The sequence below is a fragment of the Blennius ocellaris genome (assembly GCF_963422515.1).
Source record: "Blennius ocellaris genome assembly, chromosome: 21".
In the NCBI taxonomy this organism is placed as follows: domain Eukaryota; kingdom Metazoa; phylum Chordata; class Actinopteri; order Blenniiformes; family Blenniidae; genus Blennius; species Blennius ocellaris.
In genome coordinates, this window is record NC_137670.1 from 2,680,372 (window position 1) to 2,706,384 (window position 26,013).

Consider the following 26,013-nt stretch of genomic DNA (forward strand, 5'->3'; position numbering starts at 1 on the left):
GAACTTGGTGGTAAACGTACGCACACACATATTACTACACACATGCACTTGGCATTAGCTGTCATGAGAATAAATAAAAAAAACAGGAAAAGCTCTGGGGAAATAGAAAAAAATCTGTTTTACGCAGTTTTAATGAGATTTCCTTATGAGCAAGCACTTCAATAAAGTGTAGGCTACTGACTTTTTACACTTTTATAATTAAATCAATGCTCCTAGATATCACTTGTAAAAAAAAAAATGTATATACACGTGTTCAAAAGTGCAATATTTTTAGAAAACATACATCTGACCATTTTTTTTAAAACTTTGTTCAGTTTGTAATAATCCCTACAAAAGTTTGAGTCGTACTTTTCCACAATGTTGTGATGTCTGCAACAGATGAGCCGAGATATATTGGGTGTTTGAAATTCCCTGGCATGAGTAAGGAAATAAAAATAACAATCACAGCACAGATACAGAAATAGTGAGTTTATGAGTAATATCCATTACTTTAATGAACAAAACACCTGTTTTAAGTATCTATTACTACATTTCTATCAGCAACCAATCAGAGACGAGCATTCCCACCCTTCCGGCCTGTGAGTGTGTGTGTGTGTGTGTGTGTGTGTGTGTGTGTGTGTGTGTGTGTGTGTGTGTGTGTGTGTGTGTGTGTGTGTGTGTGTGTGTGTGTGTGTGTGTCGTTCATTCATGTTTCCTGCTGCTCGGAGCGTCGAGCCGTCACGTCGACACAAACTCCGTCTTCCTCACCGGGAACACGAGGACACGCCACGTCGTCCCTCTTAACGGTAAATACATACATGAATAATAATAATACTAATAATAAACGCCGTCATGGAGGTCGTATTTAACGTTAAAGTGAGTGGCCATGAGCGCGTACCACAATAAAACCTGGGCATTCCGTTACCATGGCAACAGGTCGACGCATATAAGCGGGTTGTTTACGTGTTTTTTTTTTCTTCTTCTTTTTTTTTGCCTATATTTGTTTGTTCATCAGGACACCGAGCAACTTAAACCGCCAAACTAGTTTCTGTCTAAAGAAGAATTTCTGTGCCACATTTGCAGTTTGTGTCTGATTTTACTAACAAAGTCTCACATAATCCACGGTTTTTAGTTTAATATTGAGATGATTTCTTTTTTCCTTCCTTTCCTCCTTCCTTTATTTCTTTCTTTCTTTCTTTTCTTTCTTTCTTTCTTTCTTTCTCTCTGTCTTTCTTTCTTTCTTTCTTTCTTTCTTTCTGAACGTTGGGGATGCATGAACGAGCTAGAACCAGCAGGTGGCGGTAGTGCATCTTTACGCACGCGAACTTCCGTTGAACGTTAAGTGAAGAAGAAGAAGAAGAAGAAGAAGAAGAAGAAGAAGAAGAAGAAGAAGAAGAAGAAGAAGAAGAAGAAGAAGAAGAAGAAGAAGAAGAAGAAGAAGAAGAAGAAGAAGAAGAAGAAGAAGAAGAAGAAGAAGAAGAAGAAGAAGAAGAAGAAGAAGAAGAAGAAGAAGAGGAGAATGGGAGATAAAGGAGATCAGCTTCTGTTTCCATAAAGATGCAAGCAGTGAGAGGCAGTCACACAAAATCTCCTCTGGGATTTTCTTGGGCTGCGGTTGAAGGTGTTGCTTCATACTGAGAGTTGAAAAGGTAAAACATGTTTGTGATTTTAACAAAGACAAAATATATTACAAGAAAGAGGGAAAAAATATGTCACAGTGCAAAAACAAAATGCCACACTTTTATTTTTTTCTAAAATCAATTTGAAATGCCTGTGTTGTATTTGGTGTTACAGAAATAACATTTCATTGACAAACACATAAACGCCTCAAATAACCTTCCACACAAGGCTCTTTGACACGATAACTTTCTAATGACCAGCATGGACATCTGATCATATTTCTCTTCTTGTTTACATTAAATACAGTTTAATATCCAGCCAGTAGTTATTGTGTGTTCATGTTTACAACACTTCCTCTAAAACCAAAGGACAAACTATGTTGTTGCCTTTCCAGTTGACTGATGCGGCCCCTGGTTTAATATCACTCAGTAGAAACACACCATTACCACTTTAAATTATAATCACCCTGCACTGTAATTGAGAGCGCTCATGTAACACACACACACACGCACACACACACACACACACACACACACACACACACACACACACACACACACACACGGTCATGAACCATCAGCTCAGCAGCCATGCGGCGGTCGGCAGTTGATCTTTAAAGGATCATAACAAAGCCGAGACGTGTATAAGCGAGCGTGGAGGAGTGTAAGATGTCCAATGATGATTAATTAAGGGGGATTGATTGATTAATCGAGGCGTCAGCTGGGGCCTCCAAGCCTGTTCTCTCACCTCCTCATCAATGTCTGCTTGTTCTCATCACTTGGAATCCAGTGGGGATCCATGGCGACTGGGAAATTTAATCTACTTTGTCCTCATGTTTACAGTCTGACAGGGCGTCTTTCCTCCTTTGCATTAATGCACAATGAAAAGTGAGTGGAGAGGAGCCCTGACAACAGGAAACAACACATCTATGCAGCGAGGAGTTGTGCTAATTGTCCCATTTCCCAGTTTAGACATTACAGTCCTGAACCAATCAATTGAATTTATTTTCGAATTTCATTCTTGTACATCTGCTGTTACGGGCACGTTTTCTACTGTTAATGTATCAAAGAAAACCAAGGACATATTGTCATTTATGCCAATATAAGGTGGAAAATAAGGTGTTTCTGCATCGGGCCGGTGAAATCTCTCATTTTTTTTAAAGACCCACTTCTGGGATCATTTCAAAACTTCTTCCCAAGGTGACGGTTTTAAATATGTTTTTTTTTTTTGTTGTTTTTTTAATCATCCACATATTTATTTCTACCTGGAATTTATCTCAAAAATGAAAAGATGGCAGAAGTGAAGCTTGTGATTTCTACTTGCTCTTTCAAACACCCCCCCCCCCCCCCCCCCCCCCCCCCCCCCCCCCCCCCCCCACACACACACACACACACACACGCACACACACACACAATGGCAGGGCCTTTCAGCACAGATTTCACTCTGACAACTTGAGGCGCTTAAAAAAAAAAAGCATTCCTCTTATTTCAGTGAACAAATATCAGGGATTATCCCTCTCCACTTCTCCGCCGGCTCCCTGCTGAGCTCCGCCACTCGTTTTTTTCCCTCCCATCATGTCGAGGGCGATCGGGTGTCGGTCCCCAACGTTTTCTACCTGGTCACCAGATCCACTGCCTGAGTGTGTAAGTCAATCTGAAGTGAGGCCTCCTTCTGATGATACAAATCTGCTGTGTGTGTGTGTGTGTGTGTGTGTGTTTTTTCAGGCTCCGGTGGTTCTGAGATGTGTCCAGCTGGACTCTCAGCTGAGGAGTGTGTGAGCGTCTCAAGCGGCTCCTGAGAGAAAAGTCTTCCCTTCAAAGACGCCCGGCGGCGTCTCGTCCTCCGATGTGAGGCTGCAGGTAAGAGGAACCTCTCCAGTATGAAGCAGCTTGGGAGCCTGCTTTGGAAATCACAAAATTAAGGATTCTTTCAGGGGAAATGTGTGTTTCTGTTGTTGTTTCAAAAAGTAGTTTGTTGTATAAATATTGCATAACGCTCTTAAGATATTTGTGGTAATAATTTTGAATCATTTTAGCCTTTTTATCTGTTAATTATTAGTGGTGCATCTATCTATCTATCTATCTATCTATCTATCTATCTATCTATCTATCTATCTATCTATCTATCTATCTATCTATCTATCTATCTATCTATCTATCTATCTATCCATCCATCTATGCATCTATCTATCTATCTCTCTCTCTCTCTCTCTCTATCTCTCTATCTATCTATCTATCCATCCATCCATCTATGCATCTATCTATCTATCTATCTCTCTCTATCTATCTATCTATCTATCTATCTATCTATCTATCTATCTATCTATCTATCTATCTATCTATCTATCCATCTATGCATCTATCTATCTATCTCTCTCTCTCTCTCTCTCTCTCTCTCTATCTATCTATCTATCTATCTATCTATCTATCTATCTATCTATCTATCTATCTATCTATCCATCTATGCATCTATCTATCTATCTATCTATCTCTCTCTATCTATCTATCTATCTATCTATCTATCTATCTATCTATCTATCTATCTTTCTATCCATCCATCCATCCATCTATGCATCTATCTATCTATCTCTCTCTCTCTCTCTCTCACTCTCTATCTATCTCTCTCTCTCTCTCTCTCTCTCTCTCTCTCACTCTATCTATCTATCTATCTATCTATCTATCTATCTATCTATCTAAGCCACAGGTGTCGTTCAATGTCTGGAGCTTAAAGGTATTATGAAGCTCCACCTTACTAAGTGGATCAAAAGGGACCAAAATCACACATTTCTACTTTCAAATAACGTCTAAATGGACTTCAGGCTCCTCTAAGATTGGCCATACATTATTGAGCAGCGATCTCCTACTATACAATGAATTATTTATAACAACAAAAAAAAGACTCCTTGGGTGTGTGTCTGAAAATAGCAGCTGTAGTTTTCTGTGCCATGTTTTTAAGATCACTGTTTTGCACTGAGGAGCTTGAAGTGGGAACGGGAGACGACCTGCCGGAGCAAAGCAGCATGACGTTCCTGCTGCGCTCATACACACTTCAAAAATCACCCTCGTCTTCATACTTGAATGAGGGCGAATGAAGCTGAAATTACTTTCAGATAAACCGATTAGCTGATTTAATATATGCCAAGAAAATTCAGTTTGGGCAACATGCCCTGAATATTTAGTTAAAGCTTGGTGCGTTTGTTGATTCTGCAAAGCTTCACGTGCTCGTCGCACTCAGCCATGTGGTTGTTGTGATTTCATGAAGTGATGAGCTTCCATTCAAATATTTTAAGTTCGTGTGGCGTTCGTTCAACTTAAACTTGCATTTTGAATTTTTTAATTGTGAATGAGTGAGTAATTCATGTCAGCAGCTGTCATGCAGTATCAATAAGCCAGCAGAGTTTTGTTTTTCCTTTGCGCGCCGATTCCCAGGTCTTACTCACGCAGCTGTTGTTGTCGCGTGTCGAGCGAGAGCGTCACCGAAATCCCTCGCAGGGGTCGTAACGGTATCCGGGCAGGGGTCGCCGGAGGCGCCCCGGCCCGGCGTGAAGCTCACAGTTCAGGGTCAGGATTATCCAGATCACCGGATCAGAATACTGTCACCTTGCACCGCAGCCTCCCGCCGTGTCCGTGGGACGTCCCCTCCTTAACGCCACCCTGTCACTAGCTTGACCTCACCTTCACCCTCTAAGACACCAGATAGGATCTGAGACGGCGTGGATTCATAGTTTTCAGTCCCCATAAGCGTGACGTTGTAGAATCACACTCTTTTCGTCCAGCTTTGGGAATTTGTGAATCTGGGTGAGGAAACCTCAAGTGTGTTTTGGACAAACAAAACACACTTTAGGATCGGACATTTTTTTGTTGGATTAAGAAATGTGTGTGTGCGTGGTTGTGCCCGGCTCTGTTTCTCGATATGCGAACAACACCGAGGAGCTGGTTTGAATTACTGAGCCATCAGAATCACACTCCGCTCTGTCGTACTTGCAGAATCGGCACTTTCCGTGATAAAAAGGTTTGCCTCGTCGTCACTCCAGCCTGGTCCGGTGTTGAAGTGCTTTTAGCGTCGACGCGCCGCTGTCGGAACACGCGGTGATGAACGAGTCGCTTATCAAGAAGGCAAATGGTTGAAAGTGGACGCTGCTTCTCCTCCCCCTCCCCCTCCTGGATGCGTTAAAGAGATAAACAATCCAACAGTCCCAGTTTCTTGAGAAATGGGGCACCACAACCATCATGTAGGGGATGAATAGACTGATATGTTTATAGGTGTCAGGTTATGGTTTACTTCGCCGATGCTGTTCTTGTGATGTCTTCGTCGACATAATAAAAAGCACTACACTTTAGTTAAGGAGTGTCATCCTGATCGTCCTGGCAGCTCTGCGTGGCGTCAAGATTAATTCCCCCGTATCCGTGTCTGTCCTGGCAAAATAACTCTTAAATGGCGGCGTGTGACAGGACGCTGACAGCCGGTGCACTCACCTGATGAGAGAAATGGAAACGGAAACATGATTCTCGGCGCGCACTTACAGCATGTACTCGGTTCTGTTTGATTGAATTTCAATGCGAGGCTGCCGCCGGCAACACATTGAGATAAGAAACGTGTAGATGAGGGGAAACGACTGCAGCCACAGTGGAAGCGCCGTCATGAGTGTTTGTCACGGAGAGCTCGCGGGCCGGTCTCTGCTCCTCCAGGATGGGTCTGACCGTGGACGGCACAGACGGGAACCACGGGGCGTTTAAAAGCGAGCGGCGGGCCGAGGAGGACGAGGGGGAGAGCCGCACCGAGGCCTGCACCTGCACGCCGCCGCCCGTCGGCAAGAAGAGGACGAAATACAAGAAGAGGTACTTTGCCGCTGGAGCTCCTACGTCCATCGCCCGTCCCCTTGTAACTTTCTCCAGGTACTCTGAGAGACCCTGAGTCCCTTCCCGACCAGACAGGGGATAGTATGATCGGTCCAGCAGGTCCTGGGCTGATCTTGATACGCCTCATAGGGTTTCGGGGGTATTTAAGTTCCGCAGGAGTCCAAATGTTTTTTTTGCTTCAATCAGCCTCTGGTAGCATAGAAAAGTCTTACAGATTTAAGTTCAGGTCACCGGGATGTCGTTCGCAAAGAATCACGAGTGACAACGATCTGGTGAGGAATCATGAGGAAGATGAGCAAAAGAGCTCAGACGATTGTCCATCAAAGCAGATTCCTGTCCTTCTTTCTGTCTGTCTTCTCTTTCAGATGACTGTGGATCAACCTCACCAACTGCAAATATGAAAGTGGTATGTTTGGTTCATTAACGCGCACTTAGTGCTTATATCTGTTTCGTCCAACGACATTGTACAGGAAAGGCCAAAGTACCAAACGTATGTGGAGACTCACAGGGCCCGGCACTTCCACTTCAATTGTTGGTTAATGTGACAGATTCTTACAGTAATAATTTTATGATTTCAGAAGTGTATCCACTGTTTGCTCAGTGCTGTAGCGGTGAAGGATTCTTTCTGTGTTTGCATGGTCTCTTTACTTCGCTTTTATCCCAAAGTCCAAAAAACATGTGTTTGAGGCCAATTGGTGACTAAGCGTCTCTACATTAACTGTCTGTTCAACGGAGAGCAGAGGTTCAAGTTGAATCTGTCTGGGAGTTGAATTATCACCACAGGAAAATTGACTTTTAAATGTCCCAGAGGTCAGGAGAAAGAGCCAGCAGGATTTTCAGTTTGAAGCCCCCAAGTGCCATTGACTCGCCTTTTGTGTCGCTGAGGTCTTCCCACGCGCAAACCAAACTACGTGACGTTTGTTGTTGTGTCAGTGCGGCGAGCTGCTCGCAGATACGGCCTCCGAGAAGCCATGGAGGGGGACGACTGGACGCTGTTCTGGACCGACTGCTCCGTGTCTCTGGACCGTGTGAAGGACATGAAGCGCTACCAGGTACTTATAACCGTCTTATCCTCACCACTGAAGTGAGAGTGTTGAGGGCTTTTGTTGTAAACTTACCTTGTCTTTTGCAGAAGATCAACCATTTCCCGGGGATGAGCGAGATCTGCCGCAAAGATTCTCTCGCGAGAAACATGAACCGGATGCTGAAGCTCTTCCCCAAAGACTACAGCGTCTTCCCCCGGACCTGGTGCCTCCCCGCAGAGTCGGTTCACGCTCTCACGCATTCGCCTCTTCCACCTTTTCACTGCCTGTCTTCAGTTCACGTGACGCCGGACTGTACTCTGCAGTTACAGCGACTTCCAGGCGTACACCAGGGCCAAGAAGAGCAAGACGTTCATCTGTAAGCCAGACACCGGCTGTCAAGGCAAAGGCATCTTCCTCACCAGGTCCAGTAAAGACATCCAGCCTGGAGAGCACATGATCTGCCAGGTTTACGTCTCCAGGGTGAGTCTGGACTTTCAAGGTCGGTGCAAGACTGATAAAGTCGTCTAAATAGTCGTTGTGTCCCTAAACTGTCATAAAATATGACACATTCGACCATTTCTAACTGTACCTGTCCTTCATATAAATCGTTAATCACGACACAAGAGTCTAAATTGGAACTTGCATTATTAGTTAGTGATGTTTCAACAAGTGGCTCATCGTGGATCAACTGTGAAGGAGTGTGTGTGATCGTCACATTTCCCTCAGCCTCTCGTCTTGGACGGCTTCAAGTTCGACCTGCGTATCTACGTTCTGGTGACGTCCTGCGACCCCTTCAGCATATTCATGTTCAAGGAGGGACTGGCCCGCTTCTGCACCACCAAGTACAGCGAACCAACGCACGGCAACGTGGTAAGAAACAGTGAGACGCGGCACAGATGTAACTGGCTCCGTAGCACCGTGACACGTTCATCCATTAGAATGATGTTTCCAGGCGATGTTTCCGGTTGATTTGCCAGAACACCAGCAGTTCCTTTTGTTTAACGAACAGCCGTGTTTGATGATGTTGTGAGTTCCCGCCTGCCCTCTGATGTGGTTGTTCTCTTTCTGTCTCCTGTCAGTGACGTCTGTAACTACAAAACACAGAGGCTGAGTTCGGGTGTTTACTGTTTGTAATGTTTTATTTCATTTTTATTCCGGTAAAGGGGGGGGGTGGGTCTTCGTTTTTCTGTCACGTACCTTTTCGTCAGCGCGCGGTAACCAAGGCAACCTGGTCTCTGTGCCGCCAGGAGGACGAGTGCATGCATCTGACCAACTACTCCATCAACAAGCACAGCGAGAACTTCGTCCGCGACGAGGACACCGGCAGCAAGCGGTGAGTTCCTGCGTGCCACGCGGCGCCCCACGCTGCCCCTGCTCTCGGCGCCAATGTGTCTTTCCGCCTCCAGGAAGCTGTCCACGCTGAACAAGCACCTGGAGTCCATCTGCTGCAACACGGAGAAGCTGTGGACCGACATCGAGGACGTGATCATCAAGACCCTGATCTCCGCTCACCCCATCCTCAAACACAACTACCACACGTGTTTCCCCAACCACACCGCCGGCAGCGCCTGCTTCGAGATCCTGGGCTTCGACGTGCTGCTGGACCACCGGCTCAGACCCTGGCTGCTGGAGGTGAAGAGACAGAACCTCTCACCTGAATGATCTGGTTTCTATTTTATCGACAGTGGTATTTACAATTACACTTACAATTGGGTTATAATGACTCCTCTTCCCGTGACCTCTGGAACCGCGGAGTTCCGTCTGGTTGTTTTTTAACGAGCTGAAAGTGAAAGTCTTGACGGCCTCACCGAGCCTGCACTCCCGTGTTCAGGTGAACCACTCGCCGAGTTTCACCACCGACTCCCAGCTGGACCGCGAGGTGAAGGACGCGCTGCTGTACGACACGCTCGCCCTCATCAACCTGGGCGCCTGCGACCGGCGCAAGATCACCAAGGAGGAGCGACGAAGGGTGAAGGACCGGCTGCAGCAGAACCGCTCCAGAGAGGCCAGGTAGAGGTCCACCCGTCCCCCAAGGTCACGGCTCCTGTAACGCACACAGTCCAGTCAGCAATGACAAGGAAAACCTCAACTGTGTGTTTAGTTTACTCGCCGTCGCACTCAAGGCGTCAGTAAAGGAAGGGCGGCTCCTTGTCGGTGTGGGCTAATTAGCGTTAGCTTCAGAGCTACAATCAAAAAAGTGCATGATAAAAGCTGCATACAAAACAACGGAGCACTTTTACTGGAGGACTTGTTAAGGGTATGTCAAAATGTGCGCTCCCTCAGGATGTACTAGCACCCATTTGCAATTAAAAAAAATGGGAGTATTCTCATGCGTTTATGCTCGTTTTGCCCCTGAAGTAACTTTGACTCCTCTGCCGTGTCACACCGCATCTCTTGTGTCGCAGGTCGGAGGAGCTGCGTCAGTGCCAGGCGGCCACGGTGGAGCAGACGGAGCGCTACGAGGCCAAACACCTCGGGGGCTTCAAGAGGATCTTCCCACGAGAGGGCGGGGAGAAATACGACAAGTACTTCAAGCACAGCAGCTCGCTCTTCCAGGAGACGGCCGCCTCCAAAGCCAGAGAGGAGTGCGCCCGGTACCACAGACCATCACTTTTAATCTAACGAGAAGCTTGAAGCCTTTTATTTTTTAATGACACAGCGTGAGAATCTGTCTGCAGGGGGGGATTTCGAGCCTCCTCCTCTAACCTCCAGGCCTTCGCTGCCTTTTTAAACTGTAAATGAAATGTACTGATGTACAGATCCGCCTCATCCCCAACAGATCGATGGAGTCTCGTCTACTGATGTTTCCAGGCAGCAGCTGCAGGAGCTGCGTCTCAAGCAGGAGCAGAGCGACTGGAACCAGAAGGGGGGCCGCAGGAAGGACCTGCAGGGGGAGACGGCGGGGGAGAGGGCCAAACCCCGGCGGGCGTCCACACAGCAGGCCGCCACTACTGCCGCCGCCGCCGCAGCGCCGCCCTGTGACCCGCAGCCGGTGAGGAGACGCAGTGTCCTCTGACGACCACAAGAGGGCGTTGCTCTGCTCTTTGTCCCGAGTGATTGATGGCTCATATTCTGGCTGACCCTTCACAGTCAGCACACACACACACACACACACACACACACACACACACACACACACACACACACACACACGCGCGCAGAACAATATTCATGCAGATCATTTTCATTAGACTTGTCTCATTTTTGGAATTCGTTCATCTTTGACTGTCACAAAGAGAAAAACAAACGGTGTCATCACGGTTAGCCGCTGACACTAACCGCTTATAGATCACGAATGCGGAAGTGGCCGCACATCCACGGAGGCCATAAAACCAATTGAATCAAATGTCGGTGTGTGTGTCTCTGCAGCTGCTTCTGTCCAAAGCGTGGCCTCGTCCAGAGGCTGCAGAAGTCCGAGGAGAGGAGGAGGAGGAGGAGGAGGAGGAGGAGGAGGAGGAGGGGGAGGAGAAGGACTCCGACATGGAGGAGCAGGAGCAGATCAGCGCTCTGCTCCAGAGGAAGAAGCTGCTGCAGGACATGGGGCTGGTGGATCACATCAAGCAGCTGCTGCTGCTGCAGGGCCAGACCCGGGGAGGCGGGGCCGAGCGGGAGGCGGCCTGCAGCCTCCTGCCGGGCAAACACCCCCGACCGCAGCAGCCGAAGGTGAAGAAGTGAGCTCCGGCTGGTCCGGCTGTGCGAAGCCGGGACGTCAGCTGAAGCTGCAGCCTGTTTCTTTCTCTGTTCCAGCTGGACGCTTTGACTCAGTTTGCTCAGAGGACCAAACAGCAGCTGGCGCAGACGCACGTCTCCAGACAGGTAGTCGCCCAGTCCTGCCAAAAAAATCCCACATCTGAATGCATTTAATAAAATAAGCCTGTCAGCTGCCCCACCCTTTTAATAACCACTCAAAGTAGAGGCAAACGCACAACAATATGCCTCGTTATTGTTACTGTGATCCATTTTACATTTAAATATCAGAAAAGTCAATATTCTCTGAGTTTGACCATTTTATTTGACGATTACATGCAAAAAATAGAACATTTAAATACATCTGGCTGCAGTTTTGCATAGCTGGAAGCACTATTTTTTTTATGCGATATTTTTCTTGTTATTCAGTCAAATAAGTGACTCATTCAATCTCAACATCATCATCGATGGTTTGTGAAAGATCACGAGTACAATATATGACAAAAGGGACATTTCTAGCAGTTTAAACAGCAACAATTCTGTATTTATTTGGGATTATTTATGAAACGTGCCTCTAAATTGTTGCTTTTTAATTCGGTTTGGGTGATGATTTGATGGATTCGTCACATTTTTTTTTTTTCCTCTGGATTTTCTTTCCCAAGACAGAAAAGTGCTGCGATTTTCGACGCTTTCAGCTCTGAAAGCGCGTGTCGGTGCAGAGATGCAGCAGCAGCTGTCCGAGGGCACAAACGGCATAAACAGCAGTCAGGAGAGGATTGGGAATGGGCCCGCCTGTTAAAACATTTTCCTTTCCTCATCTGTCCATAGCACCCGGGCTGTTTCAGCCGCTCGTTTGCGGCGCTGAATAACTGTTATGACGAAGAATTAGAGAGGATAATCTTCATGATTCTCTGCACTGCAGCAGCAGCAGCGGCGGCCGCCGCCTCTCCGGCCCGCCGTCGACCGGAGGAGCTTCAACGAGTCCGTCTGCCTGCAGTACGAGTTCGCCGCCGCCGCCCAGCGGAGCCCCTGGTCAGATAGACCCTGTGAACACAGAGACACGCTACAGACAGCCGCCGCCGCCGCCGCCATGCAGAGCAGCATCAGTTCCCAGAGGAGCCTCTGGTCAGGTGACGCAGCCTGCAGCCTCCAGCAGAGCCTCATCTCTGCATCGCTTCTCACGTCACTTTCATTTATTTCTTTTTAATCGGCGCCGTCGTCTCAAATTTGCAAAAATAACTAAAAGCACAACTTTCAATGGTTAACTTAACACATGTGCTGTAAACCGGCCTTTAATGCAAGATATTTATCTATTTCTGCATCCAAAACACATTCATCATTTTAAAAAAAACTGCCTGCACTCTTAAATTAGACAGAATTAAAACACAAGTTGTATCAATTACTCTTTTAAAAACACAATTTTAAAACATAATGGGCCTTTGCAGCATTCTTCATAACAAACGATCCCAACTGAAGTTTAAATTTTCTCTCCACCGAGGCATCAGAAAGGAGCAAGGAGCATTTCTTACATTTCTCTGACTTTAATTGGAGCCTTTTTAATGTTTAAATAATGAACACTTAACTTTATGCACCATCAAATGCCTGGGAAATTGTTATTTATTATTTATTGTACTTTAATATGACAGTATTTTAACCGTATAGAGCTTTGATCCTCGTCTTTGTTTAAACTCTTTAAATGGCTCTCACAAAAATGTGAAAATAGAAAGTGTAGTTGAAGGCTATTTCCATACTTACTGTTTCAAGATCTAACGATATAACTATAGACATATGCATAACAATTATACAGCGAAATTTGTTGTGAAATGAGCAAAAAAAAAGCCAACATATTTTACCATTTTTAATTAAATAAAATCTCTAAATGGGCATTAAAATTTGCCTTCACATTACTGAGGGATGCTGTGATAGAATACAACGTGTTCGGTGCAGAACGGTCAGTGTGATGTTTAGTCTTATTTGCTGTGCGTTGAAATGCTGCTTCTCGCAGTAGTTTCCTGATTATTGTGCCGATTTTCAACATTTCTTGTTCACATCTTGAAGCAAAAGCATCAGTCAGGTGCACGAACAGGAAGCTGGAGGTGTATTTACTAAAACGAAGTGATAAACACAGCGTGGCGTCAATGACTTCATGACAAACAAGTGAAAATATCATTTGTCTAAAAAATGTAAATAGAAATTCTCAGATTTCCTTCGATTTACCAGGAAACACAAAGTGAGCGTCACTGACACTGATGCAGTTTTTCATTATTTGTTATTTCCTAATTTGATTCGAGCACATTTAAAATACATTTCTAGTATATTTTAGTGAAGAATTTGAAAGCAGCATTAATGGTTAATTGTGGTTCGATAATACTGTATAACTTGCTTACAATAATAACTGTGTGTGTGTGTGTGTGTGTGTGTGTGTGTGTGTGTGTGTGTGTGTGTGTGTGTGTGTGTGTGCAGTCAGCAGCCGGTCCCGTCCCAGCATCCCGGCCCTGACAGCCGCCCCCCGCTGTGCCAACACGTCCCACCACGACCCCTCGGCCCTGCAGAGCCTCCTCGTCATCTCCTCCCGGGCGCCGCTGCTCCGGAGGCCCGGCCCGGGGGTCCCGGAGGGGGTCCCGGAGGGGGTCCCGGAGGGGGTCCAGGAGGGGCCTCCCAGCAGGACCCGGGGGAGCCCAGAGCCACCGAGCTGCCGGTCCAGGTTCTAGAGAGCAGCGGGAGCAGGAAGAGCAGAGCTGAGGACAGGAAACACACCGAACCTTCCAGGACGGTCTCTCTCTCTCTCTCTCTCTGTCTCTCTCTCTCTCTCTCTCTCTCTCTCTCTCTCTCTCTCTCTGCAGTTTATACTGTTTCCCTCTCAACGCCTCCGTCTTCACTTCCTCCTCGGTCTCCACTGCCTCCGTGAGCTCACACACCTTAGTCTCTGCATCACTCCTCAGTCAGAGTGCCAAACCACACCAGACACGCCTGAACTCTTTACATTTCCACCGAGAGGAAAAATGTCTTCATAAGAAATAAATCAGAATTCGACTCAACAACTTTGATTATTGTTCTTATTTACAATGCAAACAGTGACCAACTCAGTGAAACTACATGCTGTCCTAGTTCCTTGTAGTCAAATTGTATTAAATTCAGATTAATCAATATTATAAGATTATTATTATTTTAAATTTGCTACTTCTCATTTCTAGAAAATTTTGTTCAGAATTAAAATGTTTGAAATATTTTTTTAATCAATAAAATGTTATTTTTTGTGTTATTTTACTGCTTCTTGACATTTATCCCATAAATGCACATTTTATTATTAGATTCTGCATCTGTGCATGTTTCTGTTACATTTTGTCATCATGATGTGTTTGTTTTTCTGACATGTTCTTCATGCTGATGTGAGAAATTCAGATTTTTTTTACGTTTGGGTTGAAAGGCCGTAAAGTTTTATGACCTCTTTGCCTCTGGACTCTTTTTTTTAGTCACTAACTCGAGGCAGAAACACTGAGGATTATTTAAAATTACAAATAAGAACTTTTTTTTTAAATTTAGTTTACATTTAAACAGTCATTTAATTTACTAATAAATGAGATAAATGAAACAAGGCAGGGTGATGTGTTGTGAGAAAGTTGCAGGCCCACATCAGGATTATTTCACTATAAGGATATTTAAAAAATGTGTAAAAGTAAAATATAGGCGGTAGTTCCTCTATTATATTTGATCTATAAATATAGAAATATGTTAAATAGTTGCTGGAGAGAAAAAACAAGCAAGATTTGTGTTTGAATTAATTTAATTCTTGGATTTGTGCCAAAAGGCCCAGATAGACTATTATTTATTTTTTAAAACATCCAATCAGTCTGTTTATTTATCCAGAATGTTTTTCATTATTATTTCCTAACATAAGGATGAAATCCGGGCCTTTTCCCAGAACAAACCTGGGAATCTCTCTTTATTTGATCTTTTTTTACCCAGAAACACTTTCTTTCATTTCCTGTTTTCAAAAGGCGTTTATTGTCAGTGTAAAGTCGTATTTTAAAGAAGGGGCTTGCTTTCGTTTGAATCCGAGTTTCGTGGAGGATAAGAACTCAAAGCACGGGAGAATTAGTTGGATTTCAGGAATTTATGGTTTTATTGCGTCTATAAATGTCGGAAATGTGTCGCTTTGAAAACAGCAGCCTGCTCATTTTCAACCAGGACGGAAATCAGACACAATGAGAGCAAGAAAAAAGCTTCTGAAAAAAAAACAACCCAATTAATCTGAATCCTGCCCGAGAAGTTTTAATTTAGAAGAGGGAAAGTTGGGTGCTGTTTGAAGTTTTTGTGTTTTCAATGAGGCTGGAGGAATCATTTAATTAAAGAAAAGTAATTGTATTCTGTAATCGTTTAAAAGCTGAATATTTTAGATACAAAACGAGCTTCAATAATCCACGTTTGAAGATTTCTGGTCACGAATTTGCTCGAATTGAAGTCAAAGCAACGAGAAAAAAAAAAGAATCCGTATCGTTTTGGGGATTCCGCTGAAATGAAGCCAGAAACGATCAAACGTGATATTATTGGAGTTTCAGTCGTGGTTAGAGAACAAACGAGAAGCTGTACAGACCTTTTTTTTCCCTTCCTTTCTTTATAGGATGGAAGAGACTCAGGAGCGCATCCTCTGATTCTCACGATAAACAATCTCACGTTTTTCGTTCCCACGTCTTGACTCGTCCTCCTGCGTCCGCCGCCACACTGGAACGGATTCTGGGACGATGCTGGGCTTTTGGAACAAAACAAAAAAAAAAAAAATAAAGATGGCGATGAGAAAGCGCGTCCAAAGCACACAAAAAAACGGCTGCTGTTTATGAAAATTTACAACTTTGCCATGGAAGTTTACGACTCGCGCGGCTCTGGGATTGGTCGCTGGCGGTCATGTGGGCAGCAGGAATGGGAACTTATTTCCCATGAGGTTATATTGCAGCTGCTGTTTTTTTTTTTTTCTTCTCCCAGCGCTCATTCACTTAACAGTTGTAACACAACCTTTTTCTTGGCTCTTTGTAAATGCAACATACGTGCGGAGTGTTGTTGTGTCCGGCTTGGCCGCCGTGCGTAATTGTACCCCCCCCACCCCCCCCCCCCCCCTCCATCATCAAAACAATGTGAAAGTAGGTGATGGAGCCCGAGCGCTGCGCCTCCCGCGCCCCGACGCGCGCCACCTTCACCTTCCTGTGGCTGAAAATGAGGGATCAGCACACTCCAGGATGGCGGGATTACTTTCGCGAAGTCACTTAGAGAAAGGTGAGGGACATTTTTTGCGAGGGAAGGAAGAGGAGGCTGAGAGGAGGAGAGGAGCCGCGGCGGAGTGGCACGGCACACTGGGAATGATGGATTATCAACAAAGGTAAGGGCAACCATGTTTCTAATATGCCTGCGATGAACTGCGCACAAGTGCGCCTCCGCCGCTGCCGCTGCTGCTGCTGCTGCTGCTGTGGCTCAACTGTCACGCCGGGCCTGGTGTTTAGAAGAGTGCAAATAGGCAGATCTGTCTTAAAGAAACGCTCATTATCGGTCCGTATCATGTTGCTATTCACAACCAGTTGCTGCTCCCTGGATTTTAACCCCTGACACGCTGCGAATCCTCAAACCAGCACGACCAAAGTATTTGACCTAAAAAATAAATTAAAGAAATAAAAACGAGGGAAATAAAGTAGAAACGTGTCTGCTTGGAGGGCTGCTGGACACTTACGACGTTTGTGTTTTGTAAGCAGTTGCAGGCCACAGGCGTGATGATGATGATGGTCAGACGAGGCCTTGCGCGACCATAAAGCCTGTTTTCCTCAAACAAAACAAGAAAAACACATTTGCATGGTCTGATCGAATGTTTTAGCGAATTTCAGTTAATATTGCACGTCCTGTTTTTATAATTGTGCTGTACAAACGCATCAGACACGTTTTACGTACGTGTCGCGCCTGCGGCGGCGTCGCCATTGCAGATTTCCGCCTCTGATTTTCCCGTTATTATTTCGTTTAAACCAAATATTTCCGTCCACATTCCGCTTTTCTGATTTGATATAATCTGCACATCAAAAATGGCCACATTCGGCTTGTTTTATTCCGTTTATTTATTTATTTTTCTTCTTCGGTGCCTCTGCAGCCTGATTTTTTATTTATTTTTATTTTTTATTTCCTGCTTTGTCTGTGATGCAGCAGCAGCCTTATTGGGTCATAATCTCACATAAAAACCCAGAGACGGTTTGCTTGTATCAGGATGTACAGGAGCTGCCGTCAGGCTGCAGCCTGGCTCACAGGGGTCACCGTGAATGCTGATGGTTGAATTTATTTTCAATTAGTGCTGCATTTGTTTGAAGCAAATATTGTGGAAATAATTGAAGGGTAAATCGTTGCTCTGGGAGCAACGTGGATTTCACGCGAAAAAACGGAGACGAAAACAGAGAATTTCGTTTTTAAAATAGTAAAATATGGTGAAAAAGCTGAAAAGCGTCTCTGTAAAACACGAAAACTATTTAGATTCGGGCTCTTAATCGTTGCAGCACACTGACGTCATTCATTTTATCCGGGTTTTTTTCACAATATGTGCATTTTTCAAAAGACTAACGCCATCTGAAGTGGAGTTTTGTTTTGCAGTATCGAGGAATCATGGTAAAAACGAAACTGTGGTCCTTAATTTAAAGTAAATTCACTGTTTTGGGACAGAAATCAAATTTTTCGTTGTTTTTAAGTAACAATAAAGTTTTATTTGCAGAATATTTCGCTATATTGCTTTTGTTTTAAATTAAAATGCTGAGTGCTTCATGGTTACATAATCGTGAGGGGGATCCGGGACCTTAATTTATCTGCTTAATTATTCATATTAATGAGTGAAAACGTCATGATCCTTTGGGTAAGGTAACTGAGGCTCCTTCCTGTTTTTACCTTGCGTCCTGACCGTGTTGTCCTTTTGGTCGCAGTGCTCAGGTGATGATGATGAGGAGGAGGAGGAGGGTGATGGTCTGAGTGCAGGCGCGTGCTCTCCTCCTCAGCTCGTCTTCATGCACTTAAGTGGGAGTTGAACCGTGAATCAGGACGAGCTCGCACCTGCGGAGATGGACAGATTTGCGTTATTGGCGCAAAGTGATTGGGCTCCGTTCCATGTTCATGCTTTTTTGAATTCCTGGCACAAGTTTTTTTTGAAGGATAAAGAGTTTTACTTGTGTGTTAATCAGCCTTTAGTTATTTGGTGGAAGTGGTGTCCGAGGCAAAGGGAAATCTGTCATTTGTGCGTAAATGGAGCGTGTTTGGCATTTTGTTTCCATGTTTTTACGCTGCGTGTGAGACAAAAAGAGTGCGCATGAGGGAGGATTTGTGCATGATGGTCCTATTGCTTTGTTTTTGCGTGAAGGAAAATCACGTCATGCAGCACATACCAGTCATATGTGCGTTTTTGAGGCATATGTGTGTTTCTGTGAGTCGTGGCGTGTCTGCGTGAGCGTGCGTAAAGACCGACAGGCTCGAGCGCTTCCATTCAATTCAGCGGGGACTCCTGCGCGCAACAAGAGCCCCCCATGGGTGCAATAGTGCAAGCACAGACGGCGGTGATTGGCCAGAGGTTGATCAGATGGTACACTTCCCCTCTGTATTCAGTGGCACCTCACAACCCCCCCTTTCAGCAAAAACCAAATCTCCGATAAAGTAATGGCAAAACCACTTGGACTATAAAAGACAACAAATCATATTCCTCCGGAGTATATACACCCCGTTGTCCACCCAATGAGTTCCTATTTTGTTAACTCAACTTTTCCCGTGTCTCTGCCGGGAGGACAGGACTCTCTCCTGGGTCAGATACCGCTCTATTCCTCGGGATACACCGATCCGTTAAGACACTACTCCAACGCGGCCACATATGGAGCCGCCAACATGCAGGAGAAGGTTTACCCGGCGTCCTACTACCAGCAGACAGGCGCGGCGGCCGCGGCCATCTACGGCCGGGCCGGCGGCGGGGCGCCCTGCGACTACAACCCGGTCGGGACTTTCTACAAGGACGCGGACGGCTCGTGCGCTTTCTCGAGCCGCGACGACCAGCCGCTGTTTGTCACTCAGGAGCAGCAGCGCAAAGCGGAGTGCGCGGAGCAAGCTGTCAGCATGAGCAGCAGCCTGGACGACAAGTCGTCCACCCTCATCTACCCCTGGATGCAGAGGATGAACGCCTGCTCCGCCGGTGAGTAACGGGGCAAACTGCACGTTTGGCTGTGGTTGTTGGCGTTGAACGAGCGCACCGAGTGAAGCCGCACGTACAGATTTTTTTTTTAAAGAAAAAACGCAAAACAGACGCTCGAGCCGTCAGGCGTCTCGTCAACTTTATCCACAGAAAAGATGCGTCAAATAATTACAAGATGTGAGCGCGCACCAAGTGATGTGCGCTTGGGATCGCGGCACATTACGCACGGAACTTCGTGCGCCTTCGGGGCTTTTGGCCACTACATCATCGTCACATACAACCACACGCACACTCACAGCCACGCGCGCACATACTGGGCCTGAAGTTAAAGACCCTCAACCCGGGTCACATGGCCCTGGGTTTTTTTTTGTTGTTTTTGTTTTTAAACAGACTTCTATTCACACCACATATTCTCGTATGATTTTGAAAGCGTTTGAAATTAATACACAAACATAACATTTCTATAAATTCCACAAAACTCAGACGTGACGCAGTCTGCCTGTGACTGCTCACTCCATTGTGCGTGAGAGGACAACATTAAGACGCCACAAGAAGGGGAAACACATAATGCAGTCAGTCACAGCTTACATCAACGTGCGTCATGTCACTGAAACATTTTGAAGTGGTGTTCAGTTTATAGTGCATTTCTGTTACATTTAGAGTGATTTTGTTGTATATGTTTGGATTTGAAAACGAATATAAGCCATTACATGTAAACCTGAGACGTAATAATGTTATATCGTAAGAGAAAATATATAATTTTTTTTTAAATTTGCTATACGTTAAAGTTCATTATTTGCTACATTGTGAGGACTAAAATGAGAAATAATTCCGTTTTAAAACGATTTTATTGTACTTTTTAGATGCACTGCTTGACATGGTTTGAATATTTCTTCTTGAACTTTTAAAATTGACTCCAGATTTCATTATTAATTAATGAACCCGCTTTTTTTCCCCCCTTCAAATTGCAGGCCCGTTTGGCAACAGTGGCCGCAGGGGCCGACAGACCTACACCCGCTACCAGACTCTGGAGCTGGAGAAGGAGTTCCACTTTAACCGCTACCTGACCAGGAGGCGCCGGATAGAGATCTCCCATGCCCTGTGCCTGACGGAGAGACAGATCAAAATCTGGTTCCAGAACCGCAGGATGAAGTGGAAAAAGGAGAACAAACTCCTAAACCCATCAAAGACCCCCGAGGAGGAAGAGGAGCAGGTGGAGAAGAAGAGCTAAAAATTAATTAATGAAACATTCAAAAAAAATAAAAATAAAGGGACATTAAAACAAAAGGCATGTGTGTGTGTGTGTGTGTGTGTGTGTGTGTGTGTGTGTGTGTGTGTGTGTGTGTGTGTGTGTGTGTGTGTGTGTGTGTATGTGTGTGCGCGCGCGCTCATGTGCACAGCCCAACAATAAAGTGTACCAATTCTTTGTAGATATGAAGTGAATCACATGTTAGAGACGTGTAGAGTGACTTTCTTTCAGTATCTGCACGGTGATCATTAAAATCAGGTCCTCCTCTGTTTGTCCTTGTGCTTGTGTGTTTATTTTAGGGGACTATGCAAAAAAAAAGAAATAAAATAAAATAAATAAAAACCCGCCAAAATGTAAATAACTGAGCGTTTTTTTTCCAGCCGCGTCGTTTACCTCATCACTGTAGGCCTCCTGAGTTTGATTCCTTTTCTCTATTTGATTCCATCCTCCTGACATTAAAAAGGAGTTCCCCCCCCTGTGTCCTCCTGTTCTAACATCTGTGTGGTGTCGTTGCTCTGTGATCGTCTGTAGGGCTTTGTTGTTTACAGCTGTGCCATGAATCCACATTTGTACAGATGGGAAATGTTACATGTTATTTATTGTTGTTCACCTGTGTTTAATGCACATCTGGATACTGTGTGCAATATTTTGTTTAGGAAATTGTACATAGAAATAAAGGCTTTTTGATGTATATTGGAAAATCTGGTGGTTGTCTTTCTTCTGCAGTTGGACGTGTATTAGTATCACCATTATTATGATCCTGAGGGGTAGTGGTGTTGTAATTATTGTTATTATAAAAAAGGAGCGTTGCGGTGCTTTTAAAGCCACAACAAGCCCACGAATTGCGATAAATCTGGTGCAGAGATTAAGATAATTTCCAGATTGACACCCGGTATGTTAAGATGACAACAGCGTGCCTGATAAGTCTCCGTTATGTGCTACCTGAGCCTTTTGTGGCCTACATTATCAGTGTGTTACATAAATGATGGATGGTCCGCGGGGCCTGACAGCTCCGGGTCCCGGCGCGGCGCCGCGCGGCGATACCGCGGCCGTCCGGAAGATGGCGCTCTCTGCCTGCGCGGCTCTCGGGGGCGCAGCGGGGAGGCACCATTGACTGGAGCCTAACGACCATTATTTCGTCATCATTTGTAACCATGGAGCATGAATTACCTCTTGAAGTCATCAGTGAGGATTTACGACTGGTCAACAAAGGCACGTGATTCCCGAACGCTCTCCCATATTTGGCCGCATACCTGGCAAAGTACAGTAGGGCTTCATTGCTTATAATTCATGATTGCGTCCATAAATCGTGCAAGCACACAGGATTATAGCGACAAAGATCTACAAATCGAGGCTTTAAAAATCCAAGCAAATGAGCTCGTACTTTGTAAACTCGTTCTCAGGGCGCTATCCAAATGGCTCCGACTATCAGTTACTAAATTATGGGACTAACGGCGCTGTGAGCGGTTCCTTCAGAGACCCTGGCACCATGCACTCCGGGTCTTTCGGCTACAACTACAATGGCATGGACCTAACGGTGAACCGCACCAACACCGGCGGCCACTTCGGCGCCGTGCGCGAGGATGCCCGGGGATTCGGGCCGGACGCCCGCTACAGACAGACGCCCACTTGCTCGCTCGCGTCCCCGGATCCGGTGCCGCCGTCGTGCGCCACGGCCAGCCGGGAGCCGCTGGAACTAAAAAGCGCCTCCTCTCCTCCCTCTGACCGGAGCGCGACCTCGGGCGCCAACAGTCTCAACAAAAGCGGCGGCGCTCATTTCACGGAGATAGAGGACGCCACCGTCGCCTCCGAGACCGAGGAGGGCGCGCACAGCAGCGGCGGCGTCGGCGTCGGCGGCGGCGGCGGCTCCGGCACGGCACCGAGGGCGCAGCAGCAGCAGCAGCAGCAGCAGCAGCAGCAGCAGCAGGAACCCAACGCCACCTCCTCCACTCCCACACCAAACGACTGCCAAACGCCACAAATATTCCCCTGGATGCGGAAACTGCACATAAGCCATGGTATATTTCATAATACTATTTTGTTGTGAAGGATGTCACGCTGACGGTGTCCCATAAATCTGTCAGGTGTTGCATGAGTGAGCAGGCTGTGTGTGGATGTGTTAAAAAAAAAAAAAAAGGGGGATGTGTAAAGTCTTTATGGGGTTGTTTGCTCTCTGGGTCCGGGTTAACTGCCCCCGGAGCCCCGGAGAGGAGAGGGAGAGGAGAAGGAGAGGAGGGGAGAGGAGAAGGAGAGGCAGACCGAGGGGAGGATTGCTTGGTGCGGGCTCGGTGTCTAACGTGGCGCAGACTGTCCGAGGTGTCGCTGAGCTGCTGGGTGAGAAAGCAGCGGGTGTGTGTGGGTGTTGTGGAGTGTGTGTGTGTGTGTGTTTGCATGCTTTCCTTCTTGCATCAGCTCATTTCACGCCGTGAAACCCTTCTTGTCCATGACGCACAAATCCTCCCCATATAGCAGCCAGGAGAAATTAACCAAGTTTAGCAATGAAATCCCCCCCCAACCACTCACCCCAACCCCCCTACCCCCCCCTCCTCCTGTGTGTTGGCGTGCGCTTTGCTAATGTTTTGGATTTTCTGTAAAATTGTAGATATGACTGGACCTGACGGGAAAAGGGCCCGAACTGCGTACACCCGCTACCAGACGCTAGAGCTGGAGAAAGAGTTTCACTTCAATAGGTACCTAACCAGACGGCGGAGGATAGAGATAGCCCACGCCCTGTGTCTTTCCGAAAGACAGATCAAAATCTGGTTTCAGAACCGCAGGATGAAGTGGAAGAAGGACAATAAACTGAAAAGCATGAGTCTTGTAACGGGAGGCAGCGCCTTCCACAACTGAACAACTTTTTTTGTTTGTTTTCCCTTTCCCTTCTGTGTGTGTGCGTGTGGGGAGGGCAGAGTAAAAATAATAATAATGATAATGAATATTGAAAAAAAAAAAAAGAAGAAAAAAAAAAAAAGGAAGAAATCAATGAGTACTGTAAAGCTATTGAAAGCGCAGCACCTTTCCAGCATGTTATTGTGATAGAAAAAGAAGTATTCTGTGGTCTTAAAATGCCATTTTTTAGTTTACTGTTGTTGTATTATGAATAATGATAGCTTAGGTGTCCTATTTGGAGAAAAAAAAAGATGTAAATAATGACTGGGGTTATTTGTCCTTTGCTCTCTCTCTCTCTTTCTCTTTCTCTCTGTCTCTCATTCTTGAAGGTGTTTTCAACTTGAGCTCTTTATTGTAACTTCTTGACGGTCTAACAGGAGTAAACTCATTGTACAGATCAGCATTAGAAAAAAGGGAAAAAAAAAAGGAGAAAAAGTTTCCAAACCATATGCTGCTCTTCATTGAATGTAAACCTAATGTATTCCTGATCATTCAAAGCGCTTTAGTGTAACTTTTACTGCTATTTTTGATGGTTAACTTGTGGCCAAGATCCATAAACTTTCAAGCCAATGTGTAGCTCTAGGATATTTTGTGCATCTATTATTATTATAATTATTATTATTATTGTTTAGATCTAATTATGAGCAATGCAAATGTATTCAACCTGTCAATGTGATAAATTTTTAGTGCAAAGGGTTATTCTGTGGATAGGCAGTGATGTAAGCTTTTTTCGCCAATAAGCTTTTTGTATTTGTAAGTGAACTCATAGCGCTTGAAAAATAAAGTTTCTCCCGATTGCTTTGAGCGTGTCTCCACTGTGTTATCAGTCAGCGTTCGAAACCAAAAAATAAACTTAAACTCGAGTCATGTTTGGGACTTTTTTACGCGTCAAACTTGAGGCCGCGCGACAACGTCCGGGCTCGAACCGGAGACTTATTAATGATTAACTTTTCAAACTTCCTGACCCAAAAAAAAAAGAAAAAAAAGAAAAAGAAAAACTGAATCCAGGCCAATTTTTTTTTCTCTCGTATATTTGTAGCTCTATTATTCACAGGCACAGTGAAAGAGAAGACTTTTGAGGAGAAAAAAAAACTTACCTCTGCTGACCTCTTTTTGCAGCCAGACCCGTGCGTAAAATGTGACAGAAAACGCACTAAAATCCCCCTAAAAAGCGAGGTGGCTTTGGCTTTACAGGTATATAGGCAAGGCTGAAGTTGGTAAAAATCTCCCCCTTACCAAAGATTGTATAGGCCTATATTACTTACAGACTGTGAAAAGTCACGTGAGGTCCATAAAGTTGGTTTTATGGTTTTGGGGAGTAGACAATGTACTATATAATTCACAACCTTGAATGAAAGTGACGGCTTAACTGCGTGGATGGGACTGGAAAGGCTGGACTGGCCAAGGAAGTAGTGTCCACTCATATGTTCGTGCCTTTAAACTGCTGGAGAATACAATTTTATTATTAAATCTTTTTTTTTTTTATAAATGCAAGTTTAAATATTTTCAAAATGGCTTATCACCTTGTAAAAAATATTATTTACGCTCTACAATTAAAACAAAAACAAAACAACAAAACTAAGATGTGTCAGTAAAACACACTCGGCACTTTATTTGTATTCTTAGGACAATTCATTTAAATGTTCTAGTTTTGAACTTTTATCCTTTAAAAATGGCTTTACAGGCACTAAATTCATCAAACCTTGCGCAAAACTTTTGTTTTCATAAACTATTTTAAAAGAATGTAAATTGAACCGCTTTATTTCCATAAACCGAACCTTTTTGCTTTTTAAAAAAAAGTAAAATTAACTCTTATTTAAGGGGAATATGTGGCTTTTCTATAGGAGGGAGGTAAGGGGGAGGGAGTTGACATAACGCGAACTTGAGCGAGCTCCTGGAGTGATTTATTCCGATGTGCAGAGTCACCGAGCGGCCAAAGGTGAAGTCTCGGACAGCTCGGAGCTGGACGCAGGCTTCACTGCTCCAACATAAAGAAAACTCGGCAGCGTGGCCCTATAGAGCTTTGTCTACCGGCCACTAATAAAACATAATGATATTACGCGCAGGAAGCTGAAAAGGCAGCGAGGGGGACTTGTGGAGTATTTTCAAAAACTCCTTCCAAAATCTAATCTGCAGGTAAAGTACAAGAAAGAAAAAAAGAAAAAAGAAAAGAAAAAGAAAAGTAAATTAAATGAAAAAGTTAAAAGCAGTGGTGGGCTATATGGGTCCCAGACATTCTCCACATATTCATAACTATTAAGTGGCAATTTAGCCTGCGTAATGAGTATTGCATATTGATAGGGGTAATCTGTACCCGGATCTCATGCATAATTCATGGCAGCGGGATCATCGCTGGGTCAGGAGACGCAGGCTGCAGCCGCAGATGCGTCAGGAGGGACTGCGCTGCGCTGCGCTGCGCACTCTGCACAGTCACCACCAAGGCGCAACAACAAAACCCCCAAAAAACCCTCTTGTAAGCGTCACTTTACCTTGGATTTATTGTCATTTTAGTAGAGGAAT

The 26,013-nt window shown here is 45.1% G+C and overlaps 3 protein-coding genes across 3 annotated transcripts; all 3 read left to right on the forward strand.

Annotated features, from left to right (window-relative positions):
• The first annotated feature begins 1,493 nt into the window (after positions 1-1,493).
• ttll6 (tubulin tyrosine ligase-like family, member 6) lies at positions 1,494-14,135 on the forward strand. Its single transcript, XM_080516982.1, has 18 exons — positions 1,494-1,628; positions 3,324-3,458; positions 6,288-6,437; positions 6,824-6,864; positions 7,392-7,510; positions 7,591-7,721; positions 7,807-7,963; positions 8,210-8,353; positions 8,731-8,816; positions 8,890-9,115; positions 9,315-9,493; positions 9,889-10,077; positions 10,295-10,475; positions 10,853-10,894; positions 11,000-11,146; positions 11,231-11,299; positions 12,093-12,300; positions 13,634-14,135. Exons 5-18 carry the CDS (start codon positions 7,430-7,432, stop codon positions 13,879-13,881), a joined length of 2,088 nt encoding a protein of 695 aa, XP_080373108.1. The 5' UTR covers positions 1,494-1,628; positions 3,324-3,458; positions 6,288-6,437; positions 6,824-6,864; positions 7,392-7,429; the 3' UTR covers positions 13,882-14,135.
• A 4,772-nt stretch (positions 14,136-18,907) lies between these two features.
• hoxb6b (homeobox B6b) lies at positions 18,908-20,586 on the forward strand (the record flags this gene model as incomplete). Its single annotated transcript, XM_080517577.1, has 2 exons — positions 18,908-19,355; positions 20,327-20,586. 2 exons carry the CDS (start codon positions 18,908-18,910, stop codon positions 20,584-20,586), a joined length of 708 nt encoding a protein of 235 aa, XP_080373703.1.
• Positions 20,587-21,894: 1,308 nt separating this feature from the next.
• On the forward strand, positions 21,895-23,454 carry hoxb5b (homeobox B5b; the record flags this gene model as incomplete). The annotated part of the gene is given in 3 exon segments (XM_080517575.1): positions 21,895-21,963; positions 21,965-22,622; positions 23,207-23,454. Coding segments are annotated over 3 exon segments (975 nt in total).
• Between the last annotated feature and the right edge of the window lie 2,559 nt (positions 23,455-26,013).

Coding starts and splice junctions, on each gene's coding strand:
- ttll6 (XM_080516982.1), top strand. CDS start 7,430: ATGGAGGGGGACGACTGGACGCTGTTCTGGACCGACTGCTCCGTGTCT. Junction 7,964..8,209: donor GCCAGGTTTACGTCTCCAGG/GTGAGTCTGGAC, acceptor CATTTCCCTCAG/CCTCTCGTCTTGGACGGCTT. Junction 8,354..8,730: donor AACCAACGCACGGCAACGTG/GTAAGAAACAGT, acceptor CTGTGCCGCCAG/GAGGACGAGTGCATGCATCT.